General features: G+C 33.1%; 2 protein-coding genes across 2 annotated transcripts; one reads left to right on the forward strand and one right to left on the reverse strand.

The window, feature by feature from the left end:
- The first annotated feature begins 286 nt into the window (after positions 1–286).
- Positions 287–1,030, forward strand: LOC110690184 (cell wall / vacuolar inhibitor of fructosidase 2-like). The gene has a single exon (XM_021867018.1). It carries the CDS (start codon positions 398–400, stop codon positions 965–967), a length of 570 nt encoding a protein of 189 aa, XP_021722710.1. The 5' UTR covers positions 287–397; the 3' UTR covers positions 968–1,030.
- An 11,412-nt stretch (positions 1,031–12,442) lies between these two features.
- LOC110690110 (uroporphyrinogen-III synthase, chloroplastic-like) lies at positions 12,443–24,585 on the reverse strand. Its single transcript, XM_021866936.1, is given in 11 exon segments — positions 12,443–13,015; positions 13,096–13,147; positions 13,911–14,045; positions 14,343–14,428; positions 14,641–14,696; positions 16,970–17,065; positions 18,997–19,068; positions 19,071–19,111; positions 20,900–20,966; positions 21,855–21,942; positions 24,308–24,585. Coding segments are annotated over 11 exon segments (897 nt in total). The 5' UTR covers positions 24,497–24,585; the 3' UTR covers positions 12,443–13,000.
- Positions 24,586–24,891: the final 306 nt, after the last annotated feature.

Consider the following 24,891-nt stretch of genomic DNA (forward strand, 5'->3'; position numbering starts at 1 on the left):
TTATCCCATTACATTGAGCAAGAAGATTAAAATGAATAATTTAATTTATCAAACTTTGAAATCTCCTCATATTTTATCAACTCCACACCCACTTCACTAAATCTTTAATCCATTATAATCCTGTAGTGTGTATACAAGCTGGTGGGGAGAACTCTAGAAATTTGAAATTAATAAAATTTGTGAATTCATATTGACCCGTGAACTTATATATTTGTCATGTGGGCTACCTCCAAATTTAGCCTTACTATCAATAATGTATAATCAAACAAAATAGTTCACCTATATATAATACTAGTTCTACATAACATTTTTTAGTGAACATCAATTGTATGAGCCAAAATTACTCATAAATCTAGCCTTTTGATTTTCATTCCACAACAAAATTAACAAACCTCAAATGGGTAAATACTCTAAGATTTTATCTTTAATTCTTTTTCTCTTCATCAATAACACAATAAAAGTAGTTCAAGGAGATGAAGATTTTATCCAAAAAACATGTAAGAACACTCAATACATTGATCTATGCATCTCTTCCTTGAAATCAAACCCTTCGAGCTCGAATTCGGATCTCAAAGGGCTAGCAACTATTATGGTAAATATTGGAATTGCCAATGCATCGGATACTTATGCTTATTTATCATCACAGCATTCACAAGTGCCTAAAAGTAGTGGTACAAGTGATACTAATATGAAGAATGTATACAAATTATGTGCTTCTAAGTATACTTATGCTAATGATTCTCTCAAGTCTACACTCCAAGATTTGTCCATGGAAAATTATGATTATGCTTCTATGCATGTTATGGCGGCCTCTGATTACCCGAATGCTTGTCACAATGCATTCAAAAGATACCGCGATATGGATTATCCAACGGTGCTCAAGGTTAGAGAAGATGGTTTTAAGCATATTTGTGCTGTGGTTTTGGGTATTGTTGATCAACTTTATTCCATTGATAACCATTTTTAGTGTGTAATTTGTTGTACTTATAATATGTTTAGTAAACCTTTATATTATGTGACATTGCTTATATTTCCTCTTGTTCGTCAGTTAAATATGTCAAGATCTCTTATTTAAAAAATGAAGTGTCAAGGTCAGATTTATTGGCTAATCTAGTTTTTCATCATAGTTGCTGATTACTAGCTCTTTATGCATCCGATGTGAATAGACTTTAGAATGCATATAGGTCAACATAATTGTTCAATTTGCTAGTGACATCTAATTTCTTACCCTTTTGTATTCTAATTATGCAATGTAGTACATGATTTCAATTATTTAATCTAGTTTTTTGTTCTTTTTTTTTTCCAATAAAAAATAATTGTAAAGACAAAAAAATTGAACATAACTCATTAAGTTTAGTGATATAGGCTTATCCATTAAGCCAAAGTGAGAGTGAGAGATAACTCAAGTGGTATGAGTTTCCCTCTCGATATCAAAAGATCGTGGGATTGATTCTCACCCCATCCTTTGAGGCTGCTTAAACACCAAAAAAATTAAGCCAAAGTAGTGTTTGATGGGTGTTTTCTTTATTACTGGAGTCACTTCCTCTTGTTGATTTATACACTAACTTTGATCTATGTGTGAATTTTAAATTTAGTTCATTCAACTTCTAGTTGATCGATATATTTGATTATTGTTGTGAATTTTGTGTAAAAATAATATAGGATTATCAACCACAATGGTTTGCATTAATTAGTTTTGCTTTTTATTGTGGCAATTTGAGAACATTTGGCATTTTTCTTTCACTAATGCTTATTTGCTTACTAGGTTATCCTCGTGCGTTGCTCCTTTGGAGTAAATCTTTCTTGTAATTTATATTATATTTTGTTGTATTACATTGCATATAAAGTTTAAAATTGATATTCAAATAATTTACATTTAAGGAAAGTAAAAATTTGAAATCACAATCAAATATCAAACAATTTAGGTATGTAAAATTATAATTTAGGAGAAAAACTTGCTTAATTGAAATTTATATAGACAATTTTTGCATTGAAGTCAAAATTGTAAATTAAAAAAAAAATTAATAATTGATGACATCACACATAGAATTGGAGGGAAAAATTTTAATGTGATCGAAAATGACACGTAAGATAGATTGAGGGTTGATATCAGCAACGTTTTGTTTTAATAATAGTTAATAGATTAATACAGAGTATCACAACATATCGTTTTGAACGGATGATTTTGAACTATAGTCGCCACTTATTGTTTGAGAAATCATAAGAGCACAATATAATTGGATTTTAAGTAGGTGGATACTTCTCCTTAGCTTCCTCTTTACTTATATGATAAAGATATTCGAAATTTTTTATACACATCATTTTATATATCTCCTTCACTTATACAATAATATAATACGGAGTACAATAATACTTATTTCTCTCTTTGAATATTGCAACATTTTTGTTCTTAGAAGCTTCATATACATTGGCATTATTGCAACATTCTCTTATCTTTTCCTCACATGAGTCTCTTTTATTATTATTTTTTTCATTTTTTATCAAATAAACAGCTTAATTATCATGTTTCCTATGCATATTAGGATAAAATAATGGAGGAAGTATTACATCAATACGTTATATCAAGATTTTTATGACAGTAAGTAACAATAATGTTCAATCGTTAAGTTCATCTATGAATGTGGAAAGTATAAGGTCTTGGACTTTTGGCGTCAATGATATTGATTGACACCAAATTTTAATGGGCCAGTGTTATCAAAGTAGAATAGCTATGCTAATCAAACTTTTTCTTTTTCCCAAATTATTGGCAACTTTGCAGGGTAATCGTCCAATGTGACAAGCTTTAGCTATCTTTTTGGAAATGGATAGTACTTTACTTGATTGAACACATATTTAATGAATTAACTTTGAGCTAATAATTAGCCATTTCTTCCCAATTGCTTTATATCTTGACTGTTATAAGATTGATTTTGCATGGGCTTGTACTTTAATGCTATACATAGAATGGAGTACACTATTATTAGAAAAGAAAGTAATCAGAGTTTCTAATTTTATTTCAAAAACTAATTAAGATAGATATGAGTCAAATTAGGGTATGTTCTAATACGTTTATTTTCATTTCATTTCAGTTCAGTTTAGTTCAACTCAGCTCCTAATTTTCATCTCTTATAAAATATTCAGTTCAGTTCATTTCAGTTCAGCTGAGTTCAGTCTATGAGAACAAGCCCTTAGTTATAGTCGTATTTGATTTATTAAGATGGTAAAAGCTAACGAGCACCCCCGTGACATTAGATATGATAATTAAATGTAAAAATATTATAGTAAAATTAACATTAATTACACCGGTCGACGCTTGATTTTATCATGCATTCCGAACTTAATACTATTTTAAATAACATATTAATCCCTTATCCAACGCTGTGGGGCGCTTGTTAGCAAGATTCTATTTAGATTATATTTAATTAACCAAATAAGACTTGGTCTAATATGAAGGTTTGCAACCTACAATCATAAGATTGTGAGACCGAACTCAACCAGAGACATTTAGTGATGCAACTTCCTTACCTCTTCTTCCCCCCCCCCCAAGGATTCAACCGAACTCAACCAGAGACATTTAGTGATGCAACTTCCTTACCTCTTCTTCCCCCCCGCCCCCCCCCCCCAAGGATTCAACCAAATAATTGATCATATCATTCAACCAATAAATGATGTCATCCTGCCTAACAAAAAAAAAACACTACCTTTGTTTCTTATTATCTGCAACAAAGGAATATTATTTACGAGATATAAAAAAAATTTCTTTGTTGTACATAATAAAAAACAGAGGTTGTAGATAAATTATATCAAAAAATATATATAATCCCACAATTGCTAGCCAATATCATTCTGATAATTGATCATATCATTCAATAATTAACCATGTCATCCGGCTAATTAATCGTATTCAAATAGTTGCCGATATATATTGCAAACATTTACACATATCACCTAAGCAACAAATTACAGTAAGCTTATACAAAAGATATATATATATATATATATATATATATATATATATATATATATATATTAAAACATGTCATCCCACGACTACAAAATCAAAATTGTAGTTGTCGTGACAATTGACTATGTCTTCCAACCAATTATTCTTGTCACCCATCCAATTAATCATATCATTCAATATAAAATATACACATAAATTGTTTTATCATTCTTCTCATTAGGTATTTGTATGAGTTTTAAGATTTTACATAGATATGATGCATATTAGGTTGAAAACTTTCCATGTTTACTAATCTATTATTATGAGCCGGAGAAAATCAGTTTTCTCTAAGAAATGAGAATCAGAGAAAAGAGAGAAAATCTAGAGAAAAATCAAAAATCAGATTTTATTATCATTAATGATAGGCTGGATCATGGAGGGGTATTTTTGTAATTTTTGGTCACTGGGCATAGAATAATGGACTTGGCCCAAATAAAGGTTAATAAATATAACTCTACAATTACAGGTTGATTCTAAACAAAATCTACAAAATATCTTAGCAAATTACTACTTGAATTCCGTTATGCAAAACAAAATTCTTAACATAATTGCCATGTTTGCAATCCAAAATATGAGCTGGGTTAGCTCATTACCCCCCTTTAAGATTGACTTGGTGAAAAACCCAGACCAATCTTAAACACAAGGCTGAGAAACAAGACCAATCAGCTGAGAAAGGAATCGATTCTCATTAGTGCCTAAAGGTTTTGGACATGATGTCTGCCAACTAAAGAGTAAATTTGACTTGAGTAGTCTTAATGAACCCAAGCTGCACGTTTTCTCAAACATAATGAACATCTAACTTGTGGTGCTTCCTCCTGAGATGCTTCGTTTGTCCATGAAACAAGGATTACCTGCAATGTGTTGTGCTCCTACATTATCACAAAATAGAGTGATAGGCTTAGGAGCCTGTATACATAAATCATCTAACAGTCCAACAACCCAAATAACAGATGACCTCATCTGTTGTTTGACTCATGTTGCGATATTCTGCTTCTGTAGTTTTTTTTGGTACAACCTTCTGCTTTTTAGTTTCCCATGAGATCAATGATTTTCCCAAGAAAACACAATATCTTGTAAGAGATCTTCCTTTATCTAAAAAAATTGCCCCAATCAGCATCACAATATGCTGACAGCTTCAAATCAATGTTTGCAGCATAGAAAAGACCATAGTTTAGTGTGCCTTTCAAATATCTCAAAACATGAGTGGCAGCAAGATAATGATCAGGAACTCATGGTGCACTTAAAATTGACACAATTTCTACACAATATATAGGATATTTGGTCTTGTAAGATTGACATAAAGGAGCCTTCCAAATAGTCTTCTGTATACTTTAGGATCCTGCATCAATTCACCTTTATGCTGACCCAAAGCAAGACCTTTTTTTTACTAGAAAAAGGTGTTGTTTTGCAATGCTCCATTTTGGTACCAATAAACATATCCAAAACATACTTCCTTTGATTCAACATAATTCTTGCACTAGATCTTGTCACCTCAATCCCAAGAAAATACTTGATTTTCCCAAGATCTTCTATTGTAAAAGCATAATGAAGAGCTTGCTTCACACCAGAAATAAAATTAGGATCATTCCGAACAACTAGTAGATCATCAACATAGGCTACTATAACAGTATACTTGCAACCATTGCTATGAAAAAAAAATTGAATAATCTTGGTGTGATTGAGTAAATCCAAAATCCACAAAAAATTTGCAAAGTTTTACATTCCATTGCCTCGAGGCCTGCTTGAGCCCATAAAGGAAACGTTTAAGCTTGCACACTTAACCTGGTTGTACCTTATTGTAACCCAAAGGACGTTGCATTTATATATCCTCATCTATGAAGCCATGTAAAAACGCGTTATTGATATCAAGTTGTTGAACATCCCAATTTAAACCGGCAGCAATAGCAAGACTAGCCTCACAGTTGTCAACTTGGCAACCGATCTAACTGTATGCTTGTAATCTTTGCCTTGAATCTGTCTATCACCTCTTGCCATCAAAGGTGTCTTGCATCTTTAAACATCACCATTAGGTTTAAATTTGATCTTATAGATCCATTTACAACCTATAGTCTTCTTATTTATAGGAAGCTTAGTAATCTAACAAGTACCATTCCTTTCAAGAGCATCTATTTCATCCTTCATAGCTTTAACCCATTCTAATCTATCTGTAGCTTCATTGTATGAATTAGGTTCCTCAACATTCAGAACCTTAGAGAGACTTGAAGCATCAGCACCTCCAAGAAATACCAAAGAAGGTTCGGTAAACACATTAAAACTATGTGAAATATAACTACCATGATTGACTGATTTGGGTAAATTAAGACACTATATAATCATTAAACTTCTTAGGCATTTTCCTATTTCTTTTAGAACCAGAGTATAGAAACTAACTGAGAATTGGAAAGATTATCTTGGTTATGAATAGAATTAGAAGAAGAAAGATCAAGAGAAGAATTATAATGAACAAAGAAATGAGGAATTGATGGAGTAGATGACTCTGAAGATGAACTTTGAGAAAGAACATCATTTTGAACAGAAAGAGAAGGCAACTAAAATATAGAATGCTGAAAAATAGCATCATCTAAATTTAAATCCTTTAAAGGAAAAACATTTTCCACAAAATGAACATGTCTGCTCAAAACTATCTTGTGAGTATCCAAGTCATAAAGCTTATACCCTTTCTGAGCATATGGATAACCCAAAAATATGCATCTCATTGACCTTAGAGCAAACTTATCCGGAAGCTTTTGACCTAGATAACACACACAACCAATCACCCTGAGGTTATTATAATCAAGTTTGACTCCTAACAATTCTCAACTGGACTTAACCAACCCAAAACAGAAGATGGAATCTTATTCAACAAATATGTTGCAGGCAATATATATAAAGTCACTCTAGATTTGATAGGTAAAGCTGCATGAAACATCCAAGCTCCAGCTCTCTCTAATAAACTTCTATGTTTTCTTTTAACCCTCCCATTTTGTTGAGGTTCACTAGGAAGACTTCTCTGATGAACATTGCCTTTGTTCAAAAACAAAAGGGTACATAATTCTTTCAACACTTCAGTACCATTATCAGATCTAATGGTCTTAATAGTAACCTTGAAGTGATTCTCAACATAAGCAAGAAAACTAGCTATAACATTCTGTACTTGAGCCTCTTATGAATGAGATGAGTCCAAGTTGTTCTAATATTATCATCCAATACAGTCATAAAATAATGAGCTCCAGATAAAGAACTATGAGCATAAGGACCCTAAATATTTATATGAACAAGATCAAATGGTGAAGTAGCCATTAATCAGACACTGAATAAGGCATTTTATGATGCTTAGCAAACATACATACTTCACAATTAAAATCACAAGTATATTGCTTGAGAAAAATTCTGATACATGTTTCATCTTGCTTAAAGACAAATGTCCTAACCTAGCATGTAATACATCAATACTAGGCTTATTTAAAATTGAAGTAATTGAATTATATATAACAGTATCAGAATGACTACTAGATTTAGAAGGAAAATTTAGGGGATACCTTGAAAACTTGTAAAGATCACAAGACTTGATTCCATAAGTTATATCTTGTTTAGTTTTAAGGTCCTGAAAAACACAAGAATTGTTCTAAAAACAGTCAAAAGATAGGTTTGATCAAGCAATTTCCCTACAGAAAGGAGGTTACGCCTAAATTCTAGTGTATACAGGACGTTTGAAATAGAAATTCCTGGTGTTAATTGAACTGTTCTTGAATACTTAATATGTTTAATTTATCCGTCAAGTAATACTGCTGCTATATGTGAATTAAGCTAAGTTTGATGCCATATGATCTGATGCTCCATTATCTATGATCCATGCATTCTGATTAAATGATTTCTTCATTAATTGAGCATTATGAACAGAAGTAATACTTGCAAAATTAACTATAGTGATAAGATCAGATGCTATTTCTTTGCCACTTTATATCATCTTGACAACTTGTTGAACACAGTTGAAACCACAGCAGGATCTAGACCATCAAAACAAGAACCAGCTCCACCATTAAACTCCATTGGAGATTTTCCAAGAATACCAGAATTAGTCTTCACATGTGTCTTTGATTTCAGAGCTGACCACCACTCTAGATAACTAATGATCTTGAAACATTCTTGAATAGTATGACCACTAGCCTTACAATGATCACAAGACTTATCATAATTCAACCTCTTATAAACTCTCCTTTGCTATGAAGTAGCACCTCAAGATCCACTACTAGAGCACTAAACTCTGGTAATAGATCAACAACATCATTTAGTTTCTTCTGCGTTTCAATCTGCTGTAGCATGTAATAAGACTTGGTAACAGGAGAAAGAACATCAGACCTCAACATGTTTGTATGACTAGATCATAAGACTTGTTTAATCAAGTAAGAAGTTTCATCAGCTTATTACGCTGATTGTAACACCCTAGAAATTCCTTTCTTTTAAATACCCACTTTACTTTTTAAAATACGATTTAGGGATATCTAAGACATTACCGCCACCGTGAAAACGGCTAAGGAAACTATCAAAGATACACAGCGGAAAACTTTAAATTAAAAACCGTTTAAACAAGTCAACTCAAAAGTCAACCAAACGAAAGTAAAGTTTAAAACCAAACAAACAAAGTCAAATAAAATCAAACTACAACTTGGAACCATTAAAGGCCCTTTATTCAAAACCGTTCCAAAACCAAGCCTTCGCGTTAGTCCACATGAAAAGTATCATAAATAAACAAAGCATAAAACACATCGTAAACTATTGGAAACTAGCATGATTCACTCTTCACTCATGCTCCGTCATGAATATGCTTCAATACCTGAAAAAGTTTATCTCTAGTTGTCCCCACTGCTCTCCATTAAAAATGGGTCATCATAGGGCCAAGATAAAGACATGGCCAAACACACAAACACACACAATCAGCAAAGGTGAGTACGTAAGCGTAATTAAACACACTAACATGCTTTCACCTATCAACACACACTTACCTCGATGCACCTGTTTACAAGCACACACAACAATCAACAAAACACTTTAACTAGACACTAAATAATTCATTTAGCGTTGATTACGCATCGAACGGGTTTCCAACTATACCTCCCCCAAATAAATTCAGGTTAACTGACACGTGAGCTAACCATGCTAGCGACAAAACCACTCAAAGGTGGCGGAATTCCTGCGCATAATAATAAATAAAAAGGAATGTACAGCGTCCTGTACTCCATTAGAAGTTATGGTTAAATATAAAACCCCATAACTCCCCCCATTGTTCATACTCAAGGTATATACGTTCCAAGAGTTTTGGTGCGTAATCTCTTTCACTTTACGTTATTTACATGTTATTGGACTTGGTGATGACTCTCAAAGCATAATAAATCAATCAACAATAATTATTCAATCAACCAAACATACCAATTTAATTCTTGAATAATTAGTGACCACATATTATTTAATGTTGAACCATTTTTAATTCTACCTTAGTGTCAAAGACACCTTAAACGCATAAAGCGCCAAAAATCCTATCCCTCGGTGTTAAAAACACCTTAAGTGCACAAAGGCACCAACATACAATTTATTCCTTGTGTACATAGACACTTATATAGCTCCTTCCTCATGCTTAAAGCATCAATAAAAACTATTTGAACCATAATAAAATTCCTTTTTAATATTCCAAACATAACTAAGCATGTAATTTAATTAATCATGCATTCTAACATGCCATAAATAAAAGTGTGGTTCAAACACAACATGCCAAACATTAATTTTCCAACTATTAATCCAGGCCATCTCAAATAAATCATGCTTTCTAATTTAATCACCAATATCAATAATCCACAATTTCCAATCATAAATCTTAGCATGATACTATTTATATTTAGGATTAATCAAATCAAGCCTAGCATGATACTACATCACCAAAAATATGCTAAGTACGCGAACGTACCTTGAGTACGATTTTAAAATTGCCACGACTAGCAGAAATTGCTTACTTCAAAGTCTCCTACACATTAAATTCATAATAGAGTATTAAAATCCACTCTAAATAAATTTTCAGCAATATATACTATTTTAAAACCCCTCATAATTCAATTAAAGTAAGCTGAAATTATATTTAAAACACCATAATTAAGACTCAATTAATGGGTAATTAAAATTTCTTCAAGAAACATAATAATAAGTGTTCTACATAAAATTTCAGCACTTTATTTTAATTAAAACTTGCTGTAATTAAGCCTTCAAACACTTAAAACAAAGGTCTACCCCAATATACATCATAATCCTTCAATAACTCATAAATCAAGAACCTAGGGTTTCAAAAACTGGGGTTTTTTAATTAAAAACCAAATCTAAAAATTAATTAACATAATTATAATAATCAAACATCAAATTTAAATCCCAAAACTCATAATTTACAATTAGATTAAAGCATAGATTAAATTTGAGCAAGAAAGATTTGATTTTTTTTTTCCGAAACTCACGACTGTCGACAGCAGGCCGGCGCAACTGTCGGCTGTTGCCAGCACTGGTGGTCGCCGCTACTACCGGCTGGGTGGCTGGTGGTCGGCGGCCCACCGGTGGTGGTGGTGGTGCAAAAACAAAAGGGGAAGGGGAAGGAGAAAGAAAAAGAAAAAGAAAGAAGAAAAATAAGGAGAAAAGGGAGAGAAGTTTACCTTGGGTTTTCTCCACTCTGGGCAAAGTTGAATTGCCTCATAAGAGGAATATTTATACCCCTTCTCTATCACCCTTTTACCCTAAACTTTCCTCCTTTAGTTTTTCCTAATCCCTTCCCTACTAAAACTTGTTAAAATCATAATTTCCTAAAATAAAACCCCAACTTTTATAAAATAAATAATTAAACAAACTTTCCTTTAGTAAAAATATTTCCAAACTTACATAGTATAAATAATTAAAACACCATAGTTAAAATATTTAAATTATTTAAATACCCTTATAAAATACATATTTTAAATAAAATACGTACGGGGTATTACACTGATTAGCCTCCATAATCTTCTTCAGATGCCACAACTACACTGATTCATAGCACCAACTGCAGTATGAAAATCCTTTTAGAATTTGCAATTAATACCGGACTTGCTTCAATTGACCATATTATTCAGCAATTGAAGCTTCATTTTGTTGTATACACGATATGTATGTTCCTCTTCAACTGAAAAATATGAGGAGCATTACTCTCACAAAAGCGTTCAAAAATTTCCTTCCGTAGTTCATCTGATGAATTAACAAACATGAAACTACTAGCAAGAGACTTAGCAGTCGAATTCAGAATCCAAGACACTACCATGTAATCATTCCTAACCCACTTCTGACAATCAAAAGAATCAGGTTCAGGCATGCTCAATGTTCTAGCAACAAATCCAAGCTTAATCTTAGCTATTAGAGCCATTTTTACAACTCTACTCCAATTCAAGAAATTTTAAGTAGTAAGAGGAAGACTCACAATCTGCACACCTGGATGATCACTATTAGAGATGTAGTAAGGATCATTGAAATTTATTGAGTGTGAATTCATCGAGTTCGAGAGCGAATTCGCTTCTCCAACCATGTCAAAATTGAAAAAAATCGCAAATTAAATCAAAATTTTATGAAATCACGAAGAATTCCTACTCGATTATCGAGTAAATCAAGAAAGAAAGAAGAAATCAGAAGATTGTGGTCTCTGATACCATGTGCACTGGACAAAATCAATCTTTTGGAAGAAATGAGAATCAAATAAAAGAGAGAAAAAATGGAGAAAAATCAGAATTAAGATTTTATTATGTCATAATCTAGTGAATGAGAGGTATTACTGGATATATATAGCTCTACAATTACAGGAAGATTCTAGACAAAATCTACAAAATATCTTAGCAAATTACTTACTGAATTCTATTTTATGCAAAACAGAATTCATAACAGAATTGCCATGCTGGCAAACCAAAATATGAGCTGAGTTTGCTCATCAATTAGGTTTAGGATTTTATATTTTGTGCGAATTCAAGGAAGTAGTAAAAAAAATCTTCAAAATTAAGATAAACAATTCCATTAAAATATTCCTGCTACAGTTGATTAAAATATAATATTAATAATTGATTAAAATTTATAATAATGGATCTAGTTTTAAAGCATAAACTAAAATGAATTTTATGATATAGAAATTACAAATTTTGTAAAAAAAAACAAAAAAAATGATGTATGAAATTTACAAATTAATTTAGAAAATTGGCAAATTGCAGATTTTTTTTTAAAATTTGTATTTTGTAAATTGCAGCCATTTAAAAAAAATGCAAATTGCAGCCAAAAGTAGTTATAAATTGTAAATTGCAATTCTATTCAATTTTCATCGGTTTTCGTGTCGAAAAATTTTCGGTCTAGGTTTTAGCGGCCATTTTTAGTCCTTCAAGATCCAAATTGAGCTCGGAATTGGCAAAAAAGATTAACGTAAATGCCTTGTTTTTACAAGAAAAAATAATTGCCCACTAATCAATACATTTTTGTTACGCAAAACAAGACACTTACGTAATTTTTGGTTTGAATCACATTTACTAGTAACTTGTAGAATATTTTCAGTTTGGGAAATGACTATGATACAAACTTACCAATTTCAAGTTGAGCCACGCAGTGTGAGTCCTTTTCTACTTCTATACATAATTACTAACTAGTACATTTTGGTATGTAGAATGCATTCACAAGTGAAGATTGAGAAGAAGCCCTTTAGCACAAGCCTAAAACTTGAATGACATCACGCCGCCCTCTTGTGCTAGGTAACATAGAAAACAAGTCTGGCGAGCCATCAGGAAGCCTTGTCCATTTCATCAGTTGACTTCCCAGCCAGAGGCAAACCAGTGAAACCAGATATGCTTTCATCTAGGTATGACTGTATGACAGAGTAAAGGCTGCTCTTTACTTCTAATGTAGCAAATTCGCAAGAAACTTGGAAAGATGTTAGATAAGAATGGCCGTGATATATAGCAGGGCTCCTTAGCTTGGCACTACCTGAAAGTATGCAGACATTATCATATATCAAAGAGTCACAACAGAAACTAATAAGAAGGTAGGAATGGCACCATTTGAACCTTGTGGATATGATCATGTGCCTTTAGGGCATCAATAATGCTATCAACCCATCTGCAGATAGACAAGTTAAAGATTAAGACACTATAGACAAGGTGTCTTTCAGACAAACTTTATCCACATGCAGGTTACTACTATAAAATGCACATTTACGATAGACATTTATTCCTTATCGAAGCGTGCCCCTTAACTATTTTTTTTTTTAGGGAAAACAGCGTGCCCCTTAACTATGCTGTACACATAATTCTAGTAGAATTTCCTGCATATTATATACTTTTCAACTGATGAAGACATGGAAGTGTTTGGATTTTCCAAACAAGTGTGTTTACTTTGAACACAGGTTATGAAATATAATTTACTAGGCAAAGTCCCCTAGCAAGAGTTTCCATTTTTATTTCAAATTACAATCACATTCACAGTTGCTTTCAGGCACAAAGGCCAGCCTGATTTTTCAAACAAACGAATGATGAATTCTGAGTTCTTTTTCCTGAAGAGGGCTAATGTTTCATTTTTATCTGCAAACAGGGATGTAAGGGAATCAGCCTCATTTCCTCAAATGTTCAATTTTTCACCCAATCCTCAGACGAACCTAGTTAGAAACATAGAAGCAGAGGCAATGGATTCTTCAGGATGTGAAAACGTTTAAAAACAAAAAAGAATTCAAAATTAGAACATGGGATGTTTTCCAAAGGTTGATTTGATATGTAGACAGCATATTAATAACAAAATACTCTAAAATACCTATTACACAGTGCCTATAGTTGACATAATTACATAAAGAACAGAATAGCATATTGCATTTAATGTCAAGAATTACCCGTCAAGTCCAGGGTTTAGAGGATAGTAGATATTTTCCAGGCCTAAATTTTTTGCAGCCAAGCCAGTTGTCTCGCCAATACAAGCAACTGCATTATTCCACTTCCCCACAGAAGGGATAAACTTCACCCAAGCTCTACAACAATTTAAGATACAAAACCCAAATTTAGACATCAGAATGCAAAATATTAAACTTGGATACTAAGTTAAAGCTAATGAAGGAACTAATGGCTTAAACATAGATCTTGTAAGTTTAACAAGTTTTGAGCCTCAACTTGGATCAAATATAAGCAATGCAATTTATATTGGCGCAAAAGAGAGGATTGAGTCAATATGTTCCTACCAGAAAAGATACAAACACATATTATCTATGGACGGTTCAGATCTAAAGCATATCCACCAGTTAGTTTTTTTCTTATAGGAGAAACCATACCGAACAGCAGAAGGGGAAGCAACTGCAATGACAGGAGCAGCAATGGCTTTTTCTAATAGCAGAGGATCAACATGTTGAACAGCTACCTATAAAAAGAAGACCAAAAGTCAAGCTCATGAAGGATTAGATATAGTAAGTAACCGATACAACCTTTGGTCAATGATGGGGTCTGAAAGAAGTGAAGCTACATTCACCCCCAACCATCAAAACTGATATAGGCAGCTAATTAGATGGCTCACAAGTCACTGGAGAAAGAAGAAAAGAGAATACAGAAATAATAGAAATATACTGTGCATACCGTAGTATAGGTATTTAGCCTAGTCACATCAAATCCCCGAGATGAAAGGCCATCCTCTGGAAAATAACACATTCAATTAATGTCTACTTTGGGAATAATATATAATGAAAAACTTAAATGAGACTTGGTAATTTGTGTAACCTACAGTGGCATAATTTTTATTACCACAGTTAGTGTTTACACAAATCAAGTTAGTTGAAACTATGTTCTTCTCATCTTTAACTAATTAGATACATTCGCCCCAAAAAAGGAGCATCAGAGTTAAAACACGACACTATGAACCAGAGTTTCTGAAGAGCTAGTGCTATACAAAACATCCAAAACAGCATACTACAAATGCTCAACCAAAAGGGCTCCTCATAGTAAACAGGGTCGGATGTACCAATTCACAATCACTTAGGCACGGACAATATCATCACGTACCTAAACAAAGATCCAATGTACATACATGGCGTTCTCATGTGCAAAAGAGATAGCCTATCTGCACATAACTAAGCAGAGAACGAATATGCACAATTTCAAACTCAATATCACAGAGTTCCACACTTCGGTCCTCAATTCTGTTGTTGCTAGACTTGCTAAATTATTCTGATGAAATCCATTTCATAAATCTATTTGCCCAACCCTCAAGCAAGAAGAGGAAAAGAAAACTGCACACACACAATTAAGTGCATGCACGCATAAAAGTTTCTTATCTGAAACAAGTAATATCAAGTATCAGAATAATGGACGGTGGGAGGGTTTGTGATTAAACAAAGCTCTAAAGTCGGAGCATTCAAGGAGACGATGACACAGGCTTGGGCTGTCACGAAGAGGGTGGTGATCCAAATGATTGGATCTAATTTGTTTGTAATCAAGTTTTTGTACTGGCGAGATAAGGGGAAGGTTTTACAGGGCTACCCATGGTGCTTCAACAATCAACTATAAGTTATCAATGAAAGTTCAGGCAATGAACAACAATCTGAGGTAAAGTTAACACTCTCCCTTCTGAGTGCAAATTAAAATTCTGCCTTTCAATTGTTAATTTGTTCCAGTTCGTAAAGCAATTGTTGTGAAACAGAAATTGAAGTAGAATATATAATAATAATTTCAGTTTGGACAATTATAAGAGGGTAAAAGTCAATTTTAATATCTCGGTGTCGATTCCAACATATTAAGTGTAAGAATGGGAGGTTGACGAAGATTGATTTTGCAAATGAATGTCGAAAAACTTTCTTTTGCTACATGTGCAGAATAATTAGGCATAGTCAGAAAGATTATTGCAATATGACTGAAGAAGACCAGGAACATGGAATGGGATGGGGGGATTTTTGAGAGCCACAACTTGCAGAGGGGCTCAAAAACTGATGGAGAAGGTGGAGGGAGTAAAATCATGTTGAAAGGTGCTTTATTTGTGCAAACCTAAACATATATGAAAGAGGATCCATTGGTAATGGAGGATAAACATGCTTTAATTGAGAAAAGGAAGAAAAATACAGGAGAGGGGTTTCATGGTTTGTCTTAGGGTTCACGGATTATTTAGGCTATATAGTTCATCTGGTACAGAAATAATCCTCCATTCAGTGTTAAGTATTGCTATCACAACAAAATTTATCTACTCTATAAAAATCTTATATGATCAAGACAATAACAATTTAAAAAGATAAACACAAGAGATTGATCTTGAGGGCAATAGAAAACACACGGCTATAATATCTCATTAGAAGTCAAATTTTAACGTGGAAAAGAAAAGGGAAAACACATAAATAATGAAGATTTATGAATTAAGCATTTCAATCAAAATAAGAATTTACTACTTCTTAATTGCATAAAAATGTCTTGAAAGTAGAAATTTAAATGCAATTCATCCAATAGAGCATTACATATACTACCTCCGTTACAGGTTATGTGCAACGATTGAACATGTTCCCTCTCTACTTTATGTCAAATCGTTACACATAACCTGTAACGGAGGTAGTAAAAACAAAATTCATAACATTTCACAGAGTGAATCTTACTATCTCCATTACATATTATTTGCAACAATTAGACATTTTTCCTCTCTATTTTATGTCAAATCGTTACAAATAATATGTAACGGAGGTAGTATTTCTATTTAGCTGCATAGCTTGAGTTGCGGACCACAAAGTTGAAACATTTTTAAAAAAAAATCAAAGACAAAGGCTATGGAACCATTTATATTGTCAGAAAAGGTCTGAATAATTTGTTTCAAACCTTTTCATGAAGCCAAGCAAGCTATGCCAAAATGACAACATTAAATCATATTTAATGTTTTAAATAAACACATCTAATAATTTAAAAATATATATATAAGATGCTTTGAGCTTACCAATTTCACTGCTAGCTTTTACTGATGCTGGATATAAGACCCTGCATTTTTCATCTCCATGCCTAGGAAGTTCAGATGCCAAAACCTTAGCAGTTGCTGAAATCGAAACTCCCAAATATTGCCATCAGTTGACAATATGAATACATTAGACATCCATAGTGCACTACTAGCAACCAATTATTCACAATTCCAGCATATTAGATCACGCAAACTAAATTGTTTCCTAGAATTTAAAAATCAAAAGCATCTCATATATGTCCTTCCAAATGGAAAAAATAAATAAACTAACCAAAGACGGCTTGAATGCTTGATATGTTATATATCAAATCAAACTAACCAAAGCCTATGATTAACAACCTGGACATAAAGGGTAACAAAATAGAGGAGAGACAAATACACATAGAAAAAAGTTTTTTTTTTTTTTTTTTTTTCCTACCACCATTAAAAAGCACGGTAACCATTTGACTACCTTAAAAATATTTTATTTTACCACCTTAAGAAATACTTGCTCCATTCTTTATTACTTAACCTTTATTCCTTTTTGGGAAGTTTCTTTTTACTTGACCTATTTCTTTTTTGGCAAATCTAACACTACACTTTTTCTTATTTACCCTCACATTTTCACCATAATAAAAACCATATACCCTTTGTTACCGTACCCCCTTTCTCTCTCACCTCAATCATTCAACCCCAATTCTTCATAGTTCACTAGTGACCACCATATCCTCCTCCTCCAAGTTATCCATGACAGCTACCCATCTCCACTACCCTAACAATATTTTTGAAACACCACCACAACATCAATCATTACCGTACCCTTATCTCCCTCTTCACCATCAATGGTCTCCAAACTCCTGCCCTCACACCTTCTCTCGTCACCTCCAAGGGTCTACCGTACACCGTCGTCACCGCCTTAATATGTAAAAGCACTTAAAGTTCAAAATCGAGACCATGGTGGTCGAATTTGGCTAGCAATTTGTAGATCCAAAACCACCATAACCAAATTCTACCACTAATCTCTCAATTTATGAAAAATCTGTGACAATTTGGGGAATGAGAGGAAAGAGAAAATACCCTTACTCCATGGACGGTGGTTGGTGGATTATGGGTATTTTCTCTTTCCTCTCCATTATTTAATTTGGTGGTGGTATGAGTGATATGGAAAAAGGTGATAAAATTAAGATGGCATATTGGAGTAGTAGTATTGATGAGATAACAGTTGGTCTCGCTGTCTCGTCGTTGTTAGATGGTAATTGTTGTCGAGACATTTTTTGTGGTGGTCGCATTTGGTGATGAAAGATGGTTTGGAGGGGAGTCGCCGTTGTAGAGGAGAGCCGGTGTTGTTGTGGTAGTGAAGGGGCTGCATGCATTTGTGGTGGAGGTTGTAAATCTGACTTGTAGTGGTGAGGTTGGTGACAGTGACGGGAAAGGGTAGGAGGGTTCGGTGGGTAGTGGGTAAGGGCAATATGGTATTTAGCTTTCTTTTCAACTTTTTCTTGTAGGTCAAGTAATGAAAAACAGAGGAAGTATATATATATATATGTGTGTGTGTGTGTGTGTGTGTGTGCGTGTGTGTGTATTCTAACTATTAATCCATTAAGTGGTGGCAAAAGCAAAAGAATGTTTTTTAAGGTGGCAACTAATAATTTTTTCTTTATTTACTACCATAAAAAAATCTTTTATTGAATATAATAACCATTTGATGACTTCCGTCCATGAATCTATTAAGTGGTGGCAAAATCATCCTTTTTCATTTTTTAAAGTGATAAACTATACTAAATATCATTTTAGGTAGTCAAAATCAAAACTGAGCTTTCTAAAGGTGGTAAAAGTCAAAGAATCCTAGAAAAAATTATAACATTTCACTTACAAAATCTAATAAAATTCAACAAGTCATGATAAAATAAGCCATTCATCATGCTATTATTTGTACAAAATACCACCATTGTCAAAAAGCATTTTATACGATAAAGTTATAAGAATTCATGGATTAATGGATTACTTTGATATCAATGCATGAGAATCACCTTTTGATGGTGCAAATGCAACTTCAAGGCAATTTGACGACTGCACCACATCCTCAAACACGGTAGCTGTACAGCACCAACTACTCCCACTTTAACATTTGGTGATCCAGCAGCCCTATATAAGCAAATGTATTAAGGATTTAGAGCTATAAAGCAAAACAAATAGTCAGGGTAATTACTCAAGTTAAATTACAACCAATTAAGAAAAAATACTCCAAAAACCAGTGAAAAAAAGCCAAATAATTCAGTCATGCAACAGATTCAAAATACCAAAAAAATGTATTATAGAAACATGTATCAGCAAATGGAAACCAATAAAGATATTAAGAGCAGTAGTATGCCTAGTCAAAATCCCCAAGAACTAGAAGAAAAAGAACCTTTCATAAGTAAAAGGATATCAGCCTAGACTTGTCAAATTTCAACCCGATCCGCAAACCCAACCCGAACCCGACCAAGATTTGTGGGTCTCGAACAAATATTTTTGATCTGTAACCTGATTTAACCCGAATCTGTTTAACCCATAAATTTGCAGGCCAAACCCGAACTCATCGACCCATTTTAATGGGTTTTTCTCAAAAAATTACATTTATTTGAAAATTAATATCTAGTTTATTGATTGAGTTTGATCATTTATCTATCAAATGACATTCATTTCTCTCTCATATAACTCTTGCTCAGAGTCACACCAACCACCTCCTACATCAATTATCGACCCACACCAGATACATCCGCATAACTCACATCACCTTCATACCATCAACTACACAGCCTACATCCGTTCAATTAAAAAAAATATATTGAAAATTAAAAAAAAAAAAAATCAAAGAAAGCTTGAAAATATCAAAAACTTCCAAAAAAAAGCTAAAAAAATCAAATAAAAAAACGTTGTAAATCCGTTAGGTTGACCCGAACCCAAAACATTGGGTTAGGGTTGAGTATTTCTCAACCCGTGACCCGACCCAAAATGACCTGTAACCCGAAGTGACCCAATCCAAACCCGACCCAACCGACCCGATTGACAGGTCAATATCAGCCTCTATGCTAACCAAAAGGAAATAAACTAACTATTTCTATACAAAAACTACTTCTATTCATTGCTAGTCCAATAATTTTTGACGAGTGAAAAAGACCAATCAAGGAATAAAATTTGTTATTGGTAAGTTCTCAAGATTTTTGAAAATAAAGTAAATAAAACCCGCTTTTAAATTTTTTACACCGTATTACCTCATATTTTCTATGTTTTCTTTTTTTCAATTAGTAAAGCCACCACAAGGATAATATAATCTAATAGTCTATTCAATGTTTGTTCTTGATTACAAAAAATAGTAAATAAAAAAATCTAATGATCTATTCAATGCAGTGTAGATTGCCTAGCAAGGCGTAAAATTAACCTTAACCAATATAGTTAGATGGTTCTCTAAAGTGAAAATTTTATCCAATATAATTATATTCCTACCCTCTTCCAATCACACTTTCTTCTTTTCTTTTCCTTGCACTATATCACAAATATTCCTAATACAAAAGGATAATATAAATATGACTTTATTAAGTGACTTACACAATATAGGACCACTTTAATGCCATTACTAGCTAATTTGTGTACCTTAGGGAGCAACACATTCAAATTTAAACTTCTAAACAAATCATTAATTGGCCATTGAATTATGTTACACCACATTCTGTTATAAAGGAAGAGAATGGGTGAAACAAAGAGAAGTGTTTCTATATGTGGAGGGAAAAAAGGCACTGAAAATGAAATCCACAAAAGGTGGAATGTCATCCATATAACTCATTTTTACCCGTTTAGGAGAATGTAGGTCATCAAGAATCTGATAGTATTCAATTATAAAAGGGACTGCATGACAGAAACCAAAAACTCCTTACAGCAAGTTGTAATGCTAACCTCCATGCATCAAGAAATACTAATCCTGCCTCGGGAGAAGTGATAATGATCCAGTCAAATTTAGTGTCTGCAGTAGTTGGTAAACAGATCAACAGAAATTCGCTTAGATATAAGCATTTCAATAAGTCTACAAAGCTGCAGGCATGATAAAGTGCTGATCAGGGTATGATAATGATTAGCCAAAGTAGCAGGATACAACTATATTGTGCTCACACGAAATTCGTGAAGAGAATTAGAGGTCGAGTTACCCAATATCTCAAGGTCATATAACCATCGATCAAATGAAGCTATGGATTTTATATATACCTAAGATTAAATTTATTAAACACAGAACTGTCAATTGAATCTTATCGCTCATTTCTGAAAGAATAATCATTCCTTAATTCAAAAGTATTGGAGTATGATGCCATTTACATATGTGTAAAAACAAAACAAAAAACCAAAAAAATAAAAATAAAATAACATGCAATGATCTCTTAACTAACACATCGTTCCTGAGGACTGTCTTCACTTACTTAAGGGTGCCATGTAAACAGAAATTAAATTATAAGAATAAATAGATAAATATTCATACATAGAAAATGGTTGGTGCACAGGTTTTCTGACTAGATTCTAAGATATGAGATTCCACCTCCACTCATTTCCAACACAATCTCTTTCCCAAGCCAATCTAATCAACCAAACAGCTTTCAAATTTTAGGACTACTCCTACAATTGACTTTTTAAGTTATAGACAATATGTTGAGTATTCTACAACAATATCATAAATTGGTAGCTCTGAATTCAAGGACAGACAATATATTGAGTATCCTACAACAATATCATCAATTGTTAGCTCTCAATTCAAGCAAATGATAATTTGTAGGATATAAAAGTTAACAGAATTAGTTAAAGATAATGTGATAAAATACTTAAACACGGCCACAAACTGTCAAGAGAAGAGCCAGTAATATACCAATTAATGTTGAGGGAAGCTTGTCTAAGTCAGGGCCCTGTGCATGTTCAATAAGAGGAAATTCCAGACAGTGTATGCCATATTTTTCCTACAGCCAACACTCACAATCTCAATACCAGAAGACAAACAGTGGAAGTTAATCTATGCCAGACTTTTAAAATATGAATGAAAAAAAAAAAAAAGGGAAATTGGCAAACACCAAAATGTCTATAATCGATTATTCAAGTATGGCTCAACCATATGTCATTTCCAAGAAATGCATAAATCTCAAAATCAATTAAATGCAAAGACTCCAACATTGCCATATGCTACTCCCTCCGCCCCTTAATTAGATTCCTACTTCTCTCTATTATGTGAGTAATAAATGCTAAAAATAGGAATCTAATAAAGGGACAGAGGGAGTATCAAATTATTGACACAAATATGTATAGCTAATAAAATTTGAACTAAGAATGCCCACTTACAAGCTCATGATTGATTCATTGGGCTTTGGACATCTTTGAACTGTAACTTGTATGGACACCGACATTTGCCAAACTTTCGTGTTTTAAGACTTCTATGACTGCTCGCACTGTCAGCCATAAAATCATGGCCCTTTATTGCTAAGAACTCAAATGACTTGTTCGGCTCCTCTGCTAAAAAAGAAAACGCAAAAGCAAGCGGATGGTTCTAATCAAGAGGGTTTTACTCAAGATCTCTCTTTCCAGTCAAATAGCCATATAAACTAAGTTGTATATTCAAAATGAAAGGAAAATTAAAAGGGCTTTTACATCTACTAAGGGTGTGCTCCAAGCTTAAGAATTAAAGGGAATTAGTGTACTTATTAATGTACTTAAATTTTCAAAAAATTAAATTAAATTAAATTTAAAAAAAAAAAAGAAAAAAGAGAAACAAATGAGAAGAAAAAATGAAATTGAGGATATTTCAAAGGTAGAGATCGTATGGTTTTACACATCACAAACTTGTTTTACACGAAAGGTATGATGATCTTAGGGAGTTATATGCGGAAAATGAATCACAGGAGAATTATAGGACGGCAGTTCATGAGTTAGAAGTAGAAATTATTTGTATTTCGTAAGTTCCTGCTAATGACGCTTTATGTTTTGCACCAAGTTGCTCTTATAAATCATGGTCAAGTTGTTAAAGAACAATGTGGCATCACATCACCACATAATTAAAACAACAATACTCCCTCTATCCGGGATTAGTGTTCACATTAATAATCCAAATTACACTACCAATGAGCAATTAATTCCAGACGGAAGGAGTAGCATTCACTCTGAAAGGGATTAAAAATTTTAAGGTTTGATTCTATATTGAAGAACAAATAAAGTTTCGAGTAATTATCATCTTGTGATCATCCCTATATTACTACTTTGTTAGTAAATAAGCAAATGAAACGGAAAAATACTTATCTAAGTTGTGTAGACCATATTATCAATGGCCACTCGTGGAAAGCAATGACCTAAAAGACGAAACCGCGCTACCCCGGTGCAATAGACATCCTCAAGGATAAGCACGGTGTCGGAATTTGTGTGCACCCACAAACCCGACTAGAAACCAGAATTCTTGCCCAAAAAACCGAAGGGATATTTTTAAGAGAAGGTAAGAAAGATGGCTGATTTTTGTTATGTATTATGGAAGTGTTTAAGGTTGATTTATAAGGGAATAGAGGGAGCAAAACGACAAGCAATTAAGGGGGAAACGGTCATCAACTAAGTGGTGTAAAATCCACCGATTAATTCCCCAGCTAGCTTTAACCAACATTAAAAGGTGTAACAAGTAGTCTTTAGCCAACAACATTAATCAGCAATAATATCCATTAAAATAGCAATAAGAGGAAGCTAAAATCAAGGGATCCCATATTCCCAATAGTCATTAAATCCCAACAGTCAAAAGAATAAATATCGTAACTTAAACAACTTCCAACATACTTAACCCATTAATCCCATTATCTGTAATGATTAATGTGTTATTCTGGAATCTGAATACACCATTCATTTGGCCTGGTAAGACACTGCATTCTGCATATTAACATTTCGATATTGACATTCAATCGTCTGTTCTCATTTCAAAATCGGTTTCCATTTACAACTTATAATGAACAATGTTCAATTAAATGATCCTTTTGAACTGACAATGCATATATAAACCGCACCAATTGAACAAAATACTTGCAATTCTTCAAAATTTCCATCTCACAACAAATTAACCCCAACACCTCCACATTCCCATTAAACCTAAATTCCTATTTTGGCACTAATTAATCAAATTTCTAAATCAAACCCTTAAATACCCATAATTTGAATCAACTACAGCAAACCAAAACGCATAAAAAATAACTCCAATAAATCAAACAAAGGGAATTTCAGCAATTTCAATTAATTTCAGTTACAAAAACGAAATGCAGGGAAATTGAACAATGGAATTTGAATCAAGCTAAGTGACATTACCAAAGCATTGATGAGCTTGGCATTCTTGCCACGTTCTCTGGTAACGACAACTTTAGGGGACAATTGCGAAGATGAAGATGCTCGTATTGAAGAGCAAGGAAGAAGATGTTGATGACGAAGCTTCGTGAAAGAGGAAGGAGAAGACAGAAATGGAGGAGAGATAAAAGTTTGAAAAGTGAGAGAAGCCATTTTTGGAAAAACGGGAAAGGAGAACTCGGTGAATAAACCGCGACCTTGGCTTCCTAAACCGGGAATTGCCGGGCAATCTCTATGTTTAGTGAATTTTGTTCATATTAGGGTGTTAATTGTCTAATTGAGCTGAGCAGTCACGATCAATTTAAAATTGACTTGGTCGAAACTTGGTTAAAAATTCAGCTTGAGTTGGATCGATTTGAATTCAGCTTGACTTGAAAGGTTAACGAGTATAAATTGAGCAAGCTCTAATTCGACTTGATAAGCTCGTGAGTAACTCGATGAAATTTTTTTATTAGTATATAATTTACAAAATTACAAATGAAGTTATCATGTTTTTGTAAAATGTGATACATAATAAGAGTTAATTAATATTATCAAAAAAGAATGAA

Source organism: Chenopodium quinoa, unplaced genomic scaffold (genome assembly GCF_001683475.1).
Source record: "Chenopodium quinoa cultivar QQ74 unplaced genomic scaffold, ASM168347v1, whole genome shotgun sequence".
NCBI lineage: Eukaryota > Viridiplantae > Streptophyta > Magnoliopsida > Caryophyllales > Amaranthaceae > Chenopodium > Chenopodium quinoa.